The 15054-nt window shown below is 40.5% G+C and overlaps 1 protein-coding gene across 1 annotated transcript; it reads right to left on the bottom strand.

The window, feature by feature from the left end:
- Positions 1-3055: 3055 nt before the first annotated feature.
- On the bottom strand, positions 3056-13572 carry ezra (ezrin a). The gene is made up of 12 exons (XM_058077539.1): positions 13381-13572; positions 12014-12097; positions 9633-9728; positions 9284-9558; positions 9139-9222; positions 8796-8942; positions 8467-8563; positions 7152-7315; positions 6949-7079; positions 4685-4845; positions 4261-4599; positions 3056-4093 (listed from the first exon to the last, which is right to left on the bottom strand). The coding sequence occupies exons 1-12, from the start codon at positions 13390-13392 to the stop codon at positions 3929-3931; spliced, it is 1755 nt and encodes a 584-aa protein (XP_057933522.1). The 5' UTR covers positions 13393-13572; the 3' UTR covers positions 3056-3928.
- Between the last annotated feature and the right edge of the window lie 1482 nt (positions 13573-15054).

Genomic DNA, 15054 nt, shown 5'->3' with positions numbered 1-15054 from the left:
GGAGTTTGCATGTTTTCCCCGTGCATGCGTGGGTTTTCTCCGGGTACTCCGGTTTCCTGCCACATTCCAAAAACATGCTAGGACCACCAATGCATCGAAAAGGCAAGTGTCATGTCGGCGGACTGAAAAGAGGACACCACGGGATCGGATACTTGCGGTAGCGGCTCCAGCCTTAGATTGTGCTGGACACCGGCCTTCTTAAAGTCAACTTTTAAGTGCGGAATGGGTCTCGATCCTTTGGCTCCTGGAGACATGCTACATATTCATGAAAAATATTCATCATCACAACGATTTGCATACACTCCTGCTAACTTCTGCTATTATCTCATCAACCGTGATGGTGCCTAGGGATGGACTATTGGAGGGTGTTGCTTTTCATAAATGATCATTGTCACGTCAACACATTATTCATTTGTAATGGTAATGGTTTCATTTCATTTGAACATGTATCAGATTACAATTGGAGCCCATAATCAGTTCCCAGTTCCACATGTCCAAAAGGAGTAGGAAGAAGCAAAGCTTATTAAATCCTACCCCTCCATCTGATACTTTTACAATCAGTAACTGTTACATTTGTAGAAAGGCAAATGTAACAGTTTTTTTTAGTTTTTTAGTCATTTTTTTAGTCATTTTAAAATTTTTAAATTTTAAAATTTTAAAATTTTTAAATTTTTTATTTTTTTAATTTTTTATTTTTTTATTTTTTATTTTTTATTTTTTATTTTTTATTTTTTATTTTTTATTTTTTATTTTATTTTTTATTTTATTTTTTATTTTATTTTTTATTTTATTTTTTAGTCCGGATTAGAACAGAGGAAAACAATCATTTAAATTTTGTAATTTATTTATTTAAAACCGTTTTATTTATTTTTCACGTACCGAAGTACAAGGTGATATGACCATACCATTTCATTTTGTCCTTAGTCGGGATTAGGATGGAAGAAAACAATCATTTGAGGAAGATGATTATAGTAGTGAAGTAGTGAAGAGGGCCAGAGATGAGATGTTGACATTGTGAATAATTCTGTCAAAAAGATAAGCAATCAGTGGGTAAAAAGCCACTTTGGCCCCCAGCGTACCAGGATAGGATATATATAACTTGGGCTTCAGCGGATCCTGGAATATGAATGGAAATTGGATCTGTGTTTATGTTGATTTTACTTCCAGTCAACAGACGTAGTTTACTGCGAAACGACAAAGTAAATATCCACTTCCTGTCTCTCGGACTGGCGGCTGCTTGGTTGGGGCGGGGTTTCCAGGTGCACATAGTGGGGGGTACACGGCATAACAAAAATGGAGTGTATTACTCTTGTGTGTACGTATCCTGGAGGACAAACAAACCTACTGCTATTTGTATGTACACCCTTGGCACTGGCTACTTCCTGGAGATGCTGTGCTACTTTTAGATCTCGCTGCCGTGCAGATGGCCAAGACTTTAAAAGCCAACATCGAAATCCTCCAAAGTCCGTCTCAAACAGAACCACACTTGTCATGGGACAGTACTATGGAAAGTAAACTTGGGTGTTCTTTAGAGTAGGCAGTGTACAGCTTGTGTAGCAGTATAGCTGTCTTATTCACTGGGAATGAGTCAACCATGGTGGTCTAAATATCTGGCAACACAACACGGTTACCGTGAGCACCACCGTTCTGTATCGCTGCCTTCCCTTGAGCATGGCTGTGACTGGAACCCTCTTCCACTCCTCCATGATGACATCACCGGTGGTGGTAGCTGTCCAGTTCCGGGACCGTGACGCTACTACCGCAGTGCCAGATTGTAGCCAAGCACAATAATCTCGCCAAAAGACCTGAAAAGCTTTCTAGTTTAGTCAAGATCCGATAAATAAACATCACTTTGGACACCTGTACACGAGCTGGTACTCGTGTATAGTGTACCTGTGTGAGCCACATTAGCTTATAAGTACGTATGCTGTTTAAAATGTATGTATTGAAGGGTTGCATTTATTTTGCAATGCGACACCGTCTGTGAGCGCACACTATTTTGCACTTTTCTGTTTATATTTACACTTCTATGCTAGGACTACGTTATGCTAGCCATAGCATTTCAGTATGTGGAATCAAACTATGGAATGGATTGAGTAAGGACCTCAAACAACGATGAGCCAATTCAAGAAACAATACAAGCAGTTGATGTTTGCTAAATACAAGGATGAAGAGTCTTGAACCAGTCATGATGTGCTATATATATCACTATATTGACACGCACTATGGTACACATTATGGCATTAAATGCTCATATCACCACGTACTTCGGTACGGGACAAATTTTAATTTTAATTTTAGAAATTTTAATTTAATTTTAAAACACAAATTTAAATTTAAAAAAAATTAATTTAATTTTAATTTTAAAATACAAATTTAAATGTCACATACCGAAGTACGAGGTAATATGGCCATACATTTTTATTTTTATTTTTATTTTTATTTTTATTTTTATTTTTATTTTTATTTTTATTTTTATTTTTATTTTTATTTTTATTTTTATTTTTATTTTTATTTTTATTTTTATTTTTATTTTTATTTTTATTTTTATTTTTATTTTTATTTTACATATTTATGCCATTTTAATTTTATTTATTCATGAAATTTTAATTTTATATATTCATGACATTTAAATTTTATTTATTCATTTAATTTTAATTTTAATTTTAATTTTAATTTTAATTTTAATTTTAATTTTAATTTTAATTTTAATTTTAATTTTAATTTTAATTTTAATTTTAATTTTAATTTTAATTTTTAAATTTTAAATTTTAAATTTTAAATTTTAATTTTAAATTTTAAAGTGCAGCAAAGGAAGTGAACAAATGTTACTGAACAAATGTAACAGTTACTGATTGTAAAAGTACCATAGTACCGTAGATGGAGGGGTAGGATTTGGTCTTGATGAACCAGCGCCATCCCCAGACCTTTTTTTTAATTAATTGTGAGGCTGATTAGACACAAAATTTACTCATAAGAAAAATAAAATATTTGTTTTCATTTTGGAAACAGCTGCTCAAAACTACACACTTTGAATTGTGTTGCAATATCATTTGTACAGTACATTGTTAGTTTAAAAAAAATGGTTTAAAAAATGTAATTTAATTTTAAAACACAAATTAAAATTTTAAAATTAAAATTTTAAAATTAAAAATTAAAAATTAAAATTGTGGCACTCACACATCCCCAGACCAAGACAGGATTATCCTCCCACTCACTGATGGCTGTACACTGACTTGGGAAAGTATGAATAAAATAGGCAACAATAACTTTTATTGATACTCTTTTTTTTATGAATTGTGAGGCTGATTAGACACAAAATTTACTCATAAGAAAAATAAAATATTTGTTTTCATTTTGGAAACAGCTGCTCAAAAGTACACACTTTGAATTGTGTTGCAATATCATTTGTACAGTACATTGTTAGTTTAAAAAAATGGTAAAAAAATGTAATTTAATTTTAATTTTAAAACACAAATTAAAATTTTAAAATTAAAATTTTAAAATTAAAAATTAAAATTTTAAAATTAACATTTTAAAATTAAAAATTAAAAATTAAAATTGTGGCACTCACACATCCCCAGACCAAGACAGGATTATCCTCCCACTCACTGATGGCTGTACACTGACTTGGGAAAGTATGAATAAAATAGGCAACAATAACTTTTATTGATACTCTTTTTTTTGATTAATTGTGAGGCTGATTAGACACAAAATTTACTCATAAGAAAAATAAAATATTTGTTTTCATTTTGGGAAACAGCTGCTCAAAACTACACACTTTGAATTGTGTTGCAATATCATTTGTACAGTACATTGTTAGTTTTAAAATGCAGCCGAGCGGAGACATTCGAGTGCTTACACGGCAATCACACCAAGGCCCTCCCCTTCATGAGGTATTTATATTTAGACAACCTCCCCCAGGCTCCTACAAGGCCTCGAACTCGTCGATTCTCTGCTTCGTGTTGCCCTGGCGGATCTGCCGCAGTGTCTTGTACTTGTCGCGGCCGACCCGCACGTTATCGGCGTGCTGCAGGTCGTCGCGGGTCTTCTTGTTCTCGTCCCGGGACTCCTCCAGCTCGGAGCTCAGGGCCTGCGGGAGGAAGATCAGTGCGGCCCGTCAGATCCACTAGGTGGGGCTGTCCATCTATGTACAGTTTGACCCCCCCCCCCCCCCCCACCTCCAAGCACAAAACGTACAATATACATATACATAAAAGTATAAATAGAACTGTCACGCAAGCGTAAAAAGAAGCTCACCCTGAGTTTGGCCTGCAGGCGCTCGTTCTTCTCGGCCTCGGTGAGCCTCTCCTCCTCCTGGCGGTGGTCGTTGATGCCTTGCATGTGCAGCTCAGCGCTGTAGGTGCTGTTCTCCTCGCTGTGCTCGTGGTCGCTTTCGCTGTCCGACGAGCAGGAGGAGGCCGGCGCGGCGGCGGGAACGGAGCTGGTCATCACGTGACGCAGCTCCTCCTGCGTCTTCATCAGGTTCTCCTCCACCTCTTTAGCCTTGATGTGCCACGTGTCGGCCTCCTCCTCCTTGGCCCGCTTGGCCTCCTCCAGGAGTAAGATCTTGGCGCTGTACTCGGCCAGCTCCGTGGCCTGACGACAGAAAGATTGAGAGCTGTCACGCGTCACGCCGCCGTTGAACGGCGCACAAAAGGATGCGAGCGCAGCCTCGGCTCACCAGCTGCTCCTGGCTCTTCATCTGGTCCTCGGCTTGCCTGGCCAGCTCCTCTTTGGCGATGATGGCCTCCATCCTCTCGGCCTCCAGCCGGGCCGCCTCCTGCTCCACCTTCCTCCTCTCCTCCTCCAACCTCATCGCCCTGTCCAGCTGCTCCTGGAGCTCTGCCGCAAGCACCAAAGACCCCCTTGTGACGTCATGCCAAAAATATGCACGCTCAACTCAAAATGTCACGTTTCAGCTCCCTGACGCCAACGACGCCAGTCCAGGGGTCATGTTGTTGTTGTTTGACTAGTGAGTCAGCGGGATTACGCAACAACCACATTTCAAACAAACCTCCTCGACGAGCAGCACAGGGGCCCAAATACAAATGTTAGTACACTATGTTAGTACACTACGTTAGTACACTACTTTAGTACACTACTTTAGTACACTACGTTAGTACACTATGTATGTACACTACGTTAGTACACTATGTTAGTACACTACCTTAGTACACTACTTTAGTGCACTACGTATGTACACTATGTTAGTACACTACGTTAGTACACTACCTTAGTACACTACGTATGTACACTACGGTAGTACACTATGTTAGTACACTATGTTAGTACACTACGTTAGTACACTATGTATGTACACTACGTATGTACACTATGTTAGTACACTACGTTAGTACACTATGGTAGTACACTATGTTAGTACACTACTTTAGTACACTACGTAAGTACCTTATGTTAGTACACTATGTTAGTAAACTATGTTAGTACACTATGTTAGTACACTACGTTAGTACACTATGTTAGTACACTACCTTAGTACACTACCTTAGTACACTACGTATGTACACTATGTTAGTACACTACGTTAGTACACTACCTTAGTACACTACATATGTACACTATGTATGTACACTACGTTAGTACACTATGTTAGTACACTATGTTAGTACACTATGTTAGTACACTACGTTAGTACACTATGTATGTACACTACGTTAGTACACTATGTTAGTACACTACATTCGTACACTACCTTAGTACACTACGTATGTACACTACCTTAGTACACTACCTTAGTACACTACGTATGTACACTATGTATGTACACTATGCTAGTACACTACGTTAGTACACTACCTTAGTACACTACGTATGTACACTACGTTAGTACACTACGTATGTACACTACGTATGTACACTATGTTAATACACTATGTTAGTACACTACGTTAGTACACTACGTTAGTACACTACGTATGTACACTATGTATGTACACTACGTTAGTACACTACGTATGTACACTACGTTAGTACACTATGTATGTACACTACGTTAGTACACTATGTTAGTACACTACGTTAGTACACTACGTATGTACACTACGTTAGTACACTATGTTTGTACACTATGTTAGTACACTACGTTAGTACACTACGTATGTACACTACATATGTACACTACGTTAGTACACTATGTTTGTACACTACATATGTACACTACGTATGTACACTATGTTAATACACTATGTTAGTACACTACGTTAGTACACTACGTATGTACACTACGTATGTACACTACGTATGTACACTACGTTAGTACACTACGTTAGTACACTACGTATGTACACTACTTTAGTACACTATGTATGTACACTACGTATGTACACTACTTTAGTACACTATGTATGTACACTACGTTAGTACACTACGTTAGTACACTACGTTAGTACACTACGTATGTACACTACGTTAGTACACTATGTTTGTACACTACGTATGTACACTATGTTAATACACTATGTTAGTACACTACGTTAGTACACTACGTATGTACACTATGTATGTACACTACGTTAGTACACTACGTTAGTACACTATGTTAGTACACTACGTATGTACACTACGTTAGTACACTATGTATGTACACTACGTTAGTACACTACGTTAGCACACTACGTATGTACACTACGTTAGTACACTATGTATGTACACTATGTTAGTACACTACGTTAGTACACTACGTTAGTACACTATGTTTGTACACTACGTATGTACACTATGTTAATACACTATGTTAGTACACTACGTTAGTACACTACGTTAGTACACTATGTTAGTACACTATGATAGTATACTATGTATATACTTGGGTTGTGCGGGTTCAGCAAATGAAACCCTTAAAAAAACCAAAATGGGCCAAAAAGCTGAAATGCCCCCCCCCCTTCCCCCCATAATGCAAATGAGCAGCAGGGGGCAGTCACTCACCCCTCTCAGCCCTCCTGGTGGTCTCCTCGTACTGTTGGAGTTTTATCATCAGATCCTGCTTCTCCTTTTCCATCTGGTCCTTCTCCTTCTCAATGGCCTCCCTCCTCTTCTTCTCTCCCTCCAGCTGATCCCTGGAGGGGGGGGGGGGGGTGTTGACATGTCAGTAGATGTTTACACAGCCTTTTTAGATGTCCTCGTCTTGCCTCTCCATCTTCTTCTGCAGCCTCTCCTCCTTGGCCTGGGCCTTCATCTGCTGCACCTCGATGGTGTCGGTCTTGCGGCGTCGCATGTACAGCTCGTGGTTGCCCATGCACAGCTGCAGGATGCGCTTGTTGACTCGCAGGCGGGGCGCGTAGAAGATGAAATCCTGCCATGCGGATTGATTAGATAGATTAGATTTTTTAAAGCGCTCAGATCATTGGAGATATCTTGACTTTATTTCCATAATATTCTATCTTTTCCCCAATCTCATTTTCCTAATTAGTTTATCATGATATTTTGACTTAAAAATTGCACGCATGGCCCCTTCTTTCTTTCTTTCTTTCTTTCTTTCTTTCTTTCTTTCTTTCTTTCTTTCTTTCTTTCTTTCTTTCTTTCTTTCTTTCTTTCTTTCTTTCTTTCTTTCTTTCTTTCTTTCTTTCTTTCTTTCTTTCTTTCTTTCTTTCTTTCTTTCTTTCTTTCTTTTTCTCTCTTTCTTTCTTTCTTCCTTTCTTTCTTTCTACATCCGCTGTAGAACAACCATCTATCTATCTATACATCTATCTATACATCTATCTATACATCTATCTATCTATCTATCTATCTATCTATCTATCTATCTATCTATCTATCTATCTATCTATCTATCTATCTATCTATCTATCTATCTATCTATCTATCTATCTCTTCTTTCTTTCTGCCTTCCTTTCTTTCTGCCTTCCTTCCTTTCTTTCTTTCTTTCTTTCTTTCTTTCTGCCTTCCTTCCTTCCTGCCTTCTTTCTTTCTTTCTTTCCTTCTTTCTTTCTTTCTTTCTTTCTTTTTCTTTCTTTCTTTCTTTCTTTCTTTCTTTATTTCCTGCTTCCTTCCTTCCTTCCTTCCTTTCTTTCTTTCTTTCTTTCTTTCTTTCTTTCTTTCTTTCTTTCTTTCTTTCTTTCTTTCTTCCTTCCTTCCTTCCTTCCTTCCTTCCTTCCTTCCTTCCTTTCTTTCTTTCTTTCTTTCTTTCTTCCTTCTTTCCTTCCTTCCTTCCTGCCTTCCTTCAGCATGGACGACGTCAGGTTAACTTCCAGGTCATCCCATCCTGTCCAACGTTATCTTCCTTTGGTATTGATTCATAAACGTACATATCCTGTGATAGCGACTGTATTATTATTTGTGTTTAAAGCAAACCAGGATCTCAGCTTTGAGCGACTGATGAGCGACTGATATGTTATATTTTCCTCATATGTTGCGGACCAAAGCACCAAACCACTAACTGTTTTGCTTCTGTCCGTGTTGATTGGCTATGAATCCTGAAGATGCGTCATGCATGTAAATACTCACAGGAGCCTTCTTGTCGATCGGCTTGATGATGAACTTCTTATCATTGAAGGAAATGTTCCTGATTTCACTCCAGGGGAAGCCGATCTTTGGGGTCATCCTGAAAGAAGAGACCAACGGCTTGTTGAATTATCCTTCTAGGTTGCTGCACGGTGGCGTTGAACCTCAAACACACACCGTAACAAAACACAAGAGTTCAACGACCTCCCCAAACAAATCACGGTCAGAATGAAGAAGGAGGTTGACGACCGAAAGTCGTAACGGCGAGTGTGTGTGTGTGTGTGTGTGTGTGTGTCACGGGGTCAACACACGCCAAACAAATATGTCCGCACCTGTCCTCCTTCTCGTAGATGTTGAGGCCCAGAGCGTCCACGCCCAACCACAGGTCTGTGCCCTTCTTGTTCTTGATCTCAAAGTAGTTGATGCCGTACATCTCCAAGTCCTGAGCGATCTTCAGGTATTCGATCATGGCCTCGTCCCTGTTGGTGTCACGCAAAGTCATGTCCATGTCGTACAATGCACCAGTCTCTATTGGACAGGAGCCGATAAGGGCACGCCCAACCAGCTTATCAACCCATCAGAGGAGGTCATTACGTAATACAACACTAAACACAAAGAACACTAAAATCATCACACATCGACTTAACACAAAAATACAAATCCAAGCGGAGTTACTTCATCATGGATGCATGCTCCTCATGCCAGACCTGGATCTTGTCCTCCCACTGCTCCTTGGACAGACTGTGTTGCTCCAGGACTCTGAGGAAGCAAACGGGTTAGCGTTTGCGGTGTCAGCGTCACGAGCTTTGGGGTGTCTCACCTGCGGGACAGAAGACGCTCCGAGGACATGTAACCCGGGTGGTGCACCGACTTCTTGTACTCGCCGTATTTGGCTTGGATGGCGTAGGACGCCAGGAGGACGGCCGACTCGGGGGGACAGTAGACCTCCTCCCCGAGAATGTCCTCCTTCACCTGCAGGTAGAAGAGCCTCCGCGTGACGTCCTGGATCAGCTCCTCCGACACGTCCTCCGGGTAATACTTGGCCCTCAGCTTGAACTGCAGGGGGGTCTCCTTCTTCACGTCCTGGGACATCACCTGAGACCAAGACGGGGGCTTATGAGGGGTTGCTTTTCCGGCATGGTCGGAATGTTTATCCTAGAACATGGAACCTTTTTGTCGGAGTTGAGCCACGTGATGAAACCTTTGCCATCCACAAACTGGAGCCCAAAGTACCAAGTCTCACGTAGTCCGATGGTCCTGGCCACCTGAACACATCATGTGTTATATCGACAAAAATATTGGGACACTTCCAGGGCTGGTTGATAGACATGTCGGACTTGAGAGTTTTATACAAAATAATAAAAATGTTGGCTTCAAATGAATGACTTATCTATTATTATTCATTATAATGAGTTATTTATTGTTTATGGCCAACTACTGAATATTAGCTGGTTAGCTACCGCTAGCAATGACATTGAAAGGTGAGCGAATACTCACGTTGAGCCTTCGCATGAGACTCACTTTATTACGAATGATTCTTTTATTAGTGGCTGCACAGTAGTCGAGTGGTTAGCATGCAGGCCTCACAGCTTGTAGACCCGTGTTCAATTCCACCCTCGGCCATCTCTGTGTGGAGTTTGCATGTTCTCCCCGGGGGACTTCTTTTTCCTCCCACATTCCAAAAACATGCTAGGTTAATTAGCCACTCCAAATTGTCCATAGGTATGAATGTGAGAGTGAATGGTTGTTTGTCTATATGTGCCCTGTGATTGGCTGGCCACCAGTCCAGTGTAGACCCCGCTGGGTTAGGCTCCAGCACCCCCAGCGACCCTTGAAAAATGAATGAATTCTTATATTAGCACGATAAAAAGGATCGAATCGGGACTGACTTAGGGCGGGAGGCGGGGTACACCCTGGACTGGTGGCCAGCCAATCACAGGGCACATATAGACAAACAACCATTCACACTTACTATATTCATACCTATGGACATTTTGTTAGCGACCTAACATGCATGTTTTTGGGAAGATGGAGGAGTACCCACACAGTCCATATAGTGGTAGCAAAATATTATTTCCTCAATCCAGGAATTTTCCATTTTTTTGTAATTCAGAGTTGATTAGACAAGTGTTTTTCAACCTTTTTGAGCCACGGCACGTTTTTTTACATTGGAAAACATCACTAAGTCTATAGGAGGAACGAGCTAGGTGTTGCCACACGGACCAATATTACATTGCTATGCCAGTCTTTACACCACAGACACAGTAGCCATGTTTACATGAGGAGTTTTTCTCTTTCCCAATGACTTTTCCGGAAACAATGGTATCCATGGAAAGGAATATTCCAATCTCTTGTCTACATGCGTCGCTATAATCAACCAGAATAGTCAATGGGGCATGCCCAGTAAAACGTAAACACCAACATCACGTGATACCGACTTCCCCGAGTTGTTCTTTCACTTGTTGGAATAATTCCGTATTGCCAGTTTTTTCGTTTGTCCAGTCTTGGAATTTAGTTTGGATCAAAAACAAACTTTCCGTAGCAGTCCAGTGCCGATTGCTGGCCTCCGTTTTTAAAACTGAAGAACGTCTGGATCTGCGTGTTACGTCATATCTGAGCATGCGATATGATAAATTTAACCAGGAAAGGATCAAATTCAATCTTGCTAATATTTTATAATTCAACTGGGTACATGTTTTATATAGATATATATTTTATTTTGACTTATGGACTTATGGATGGCGTATAGAAGGGTTTAGATCAGGGGATCTCAAACATGCGGCCCGCGGGCCAAATGTGGCCCGCAGGACACTAGTTTGAGGCCCCCACCTTGATATGAAAGTTTAATGTTAGTGCGGCCCGCGCAAGTTTGATATGGATGCTGTATGGTATCATGTACCCAGAAAACAATATTACGTTTGATTAATGTTCATGTTAAAGGTTAAATAACTGTTAATAGTTATTCTCCCTATCTGTGTGGAAGTGGTAAGTTTTTGGCTATTTAAGTTGAAAGGAAATAACTTGAAGGCTACCGTTTAGGTCGCTAAAGCATGTGTCTCAAGACCCTGCAGTTGCGCAATATGTTGTAAATAAAAAGAGTATAAATGTGACTATAGTCGTGTTTTGTCATGTCTACAGGGCTCTAATAATGCTTTGTTCATTTTAATCTGAAAAAAATCATTTGTCTACCCACCAACTATATGTGCTTTCTTAAGTTTTTATTATTTGCCCTTTTATTATTATTATATTTATTTTTTACTGATTGATTGATTTTCTTTATTCTTGATTTGTTTATTTATTTTTCATCTTATTTTGTGTAGAAAAATAAAAAGTAAGATATTTGAGAACAGTGGAATGTTTTATCAGAGCTTTTATTGTAGAAAATTGGAACCAAAGCGACGTTTTTTTAAATTTTTTTGTTTTTAATAAATGCGTTTTTTTTGGAAAACCTGATGCGGCCTAGTCTCACCCATGCCGCCCCGTGCTATAAAAGGCGTAAGCGTGTACCCTTCCACCACGGTCAACATTGAGTGACAAGTGAGATGCGGACCTGGTCGAAGAGCTGCTTCCCTGTGGTGTTGGGATGGAAGGAAAACTCCAGCTCTGCGTCCATGGTGGTGACGCGAACATTGACCTGCGGAGAAAAATCGTAAAGTCATGTGACCATGACCATGACCACACAAAAATATAACAAATATTCAGCCTTCACATTCCGGAAAAAGCAACTTTCTCAGGGAAACATTTGTCAATAATTGCCTCTTAATGTGGAAGTGGTTTGTTCATAAACCATAATTGCTCACTATCTCATCAGACTTTGGACCAGCGTCGCCAAAGTCGGAAGTGCCTGAACGCTAAGCTAGGTGGCTAACTCGGCTTGGATGTGCTTAGCATTTAGCGACCGGTCCCACAGCAAAAGTGATACAAGCTGACATTTGCTTTGGTTTCACAATTCCAAACAAACGAACAGGAAGAGGAACTCCTTGTGACTGAGTTTGCCTGGAGACCGGATTTGGTTACACAATCCTTTTATGAAGTTACACCGACGCACACCCCAAGGCCGCCATAAAGATAAACCCACTGGAAGTTGGGCAACAAAACTGAAGCGCTCAGATATCCTACCTTTCATAACGACCCCACCAAAAAAAATCCGTAGTCAATCATTGCATAATAAAGACAACAAAAATCCACTTCCGGGTACGTTTTATTCCAGAAAAAGACAGGAAATACCTGCGGCATGAGTCATGATTTCAGCTCAAGGCGTCAACTTGACCTCTTGGGTAAGACTTTCTCCTTGGAGCGCCATTAAGTACACACTTAGATCGTCTGTTTATACAGGAAGTGCACATTGAAAGCGTTCCCGTTTCACAGGCTTTCTACTGTCTCGCTTGGAAAATGGATTTTCAAGCCAAAAGTCACAAGCAAAGTGATTTTCCCGCCCTGGAATGTGTGCGGTTTACACCGGTCAAACTCTGCTTCTGGTTAATGAGTATATCGGGGGCCGGGCCTCCTACAGGGCAAGGCCCACCCTGACGCTTTTCTTCTATCAGCTGTTGAAATATCGCCTTGAAACCAAAAATGAAGTTCAACAACTTATTTTGAATAAGAAACAATTACAAGTATGAGTATTTTATTCCTGATTGACATTTTCCTGACATTAAAACTCCCTTTGGGTGTTTTTGTCGGCCTCCTTTAGCAAGGTTAGCAACTGCCTTTCCTACCAAAACCGGCGATATGTCCCTTAACTCGATAAAATGTACGCGATCAAGATAAGAAGTCAAAGAGGGAGCTCATATCCAAGTGAGAATAGAATGTATGTCTATTCAGCTACATAACATATTCAAAAGTTGATAATAACCCGTCAAGTAATAATTTCTCCATTGCCATTCATGATTCGACAATCCGGTATCAGCGTCTTACCGTTTTGGGCATCTCGGCAAAGCTTGTTGGTACTCGGCTGTCAGGAAGAAGAAGGAAGGTGTTTTCCCAGGTGGACTGAGGCTGGAGTGGCCAACTCCCTGCAGCGCGTCCACCTGATAAGGAGGACAAGCTCGGGCTGCGGATGGAGGGCAGGGCGTGCACCCTTTGAACCGGGCCGTGACGTAGCGCCTGTGACTTGGTTACTATCGCACAAACACAAAAGGAGATGTCCACCGACTGCGCCGGGGGGGGGGAACTGACCTTCGCTCGGAGCAGGGCGGCCGACTTTCAGCCCTGTGAGCACGCTTCGGCATTCGGGTATCGACACCACTGCCTTAAATATGCCTTGAATGAGTCATTTACTCTTTTTATGTCTTCTACATCCGGTGATACAAGCGTACATGTGACTCTAAGAATGTTATTTCATGTTTAGAGGGCTCTAATCATCTTAAAAATTATGTTTAGAAGGTCGTAAACAGCTTTTTTATGCTCGAAACCTGGTTAGGACTTTCTAAATACGTTGTTGACCATTATTCGGGCATCGACACCACTGCCTTAAATATGCCTTGAATGTGTCATTCACTCTTTTTATGTCTTCTACATTTAGTGATACAAGCGTACATGTGACTCTAAGAGTGTTATTTCATGTTTAGAGGGCTCTAATCATCTTAAAATCCGTGTTTAGAAGGTCATGAACAGCTTTTTTATGCTTGAAACTTGGTTATGACTTTCACTCTTTTTATGTCTTCTACATCCGGTGATACAAGCGTACATGTGACTCTAAGAGTGTTATTTCATGTTTAGAGGGCTCTAATTATCTTAAAATCCGTGTTTAGAAGGTCAAAAAATAGCTTTTTTATGCTCGAAACCTGGTTATGACTTTCTAAATACGCTGTTGACCATTATTCGGGTATCGACACCACTGCCTTAAATATGCCTTGAATGAGTCGTTCACTCTGTATGTCTTCTACATCCGGTGATACAAGTGTACATGTGTACCACTTTTTTCCTCACAAGGGTCGCGAGGGGTGCTGGAGCCTATCCCAGCTGTCTTCGGGCGAGAGGAGGGGTACACCCTGGACTGGTGGCCAGCCAATCACAGGGCACATATAGACAAACAACCATTCACAGTCACATTCATACCTATGGACAATTTGGAGTGGCTAATTAACCTAGCATGTTTTTTTTGGAATGTGGGAGGAAACCGGAGTACCCGGAGAAAACCCACGCATGCACGGGGGGAACATGCAAACTCCACACAGAGATGGCCGAGGGTGGAATTGAACCCTGGTCTCCTAGCTGTGAGGTCTGTGCGCTAACCACTAGACCGCCGTGCCACCCGAAACCTGGTCATGATCATCTAAATACGCTGTTGACCATTATTAAGAGTCTTAAGAGAACACACTAACACACTCATTTCTAAAATGACAAATAGTTCAACTTGCTGATATAGTTCATCTTCAAACAGCTAAAATAATGCATAAGGCTAAATATAAGCAATTAGCTAAAAATATCATCCAATACTTCTCTACAAGAGAGGAGAAATATGATCTCAGGGAAGAAGTACATTTGCAACAACAACACTATGCTAGGACTACGTTATGCTAGCCATAGCATTTCAGTATGTGGAATCAAACTATGGGATGGATTGAGTAAGGACCTCAAACAACGATG

The sequence above is a fragment of the Doryrhamphus excisus genome, chromosome 7 (genome assembly GCF_030265055.1).
Source record: "Doryrhamphus excisus isolate RoL2022-K1 chromosome 7, RoL_Dexc_1.0, whole genome shotgun sequence".
Taxonomy (NCBI): Eukaryota; Metazoa; Chordata; class Actinopteri; order Syngnathiformes; family Syngnathidae; genus Doryrhamphus; species Doryrhamphus excisus.
The sequence above is the reverse complement of the archived record's forward strand: the minus strand, read 5'-3'. Positions and strand labels throughout refer to the sequence as shown.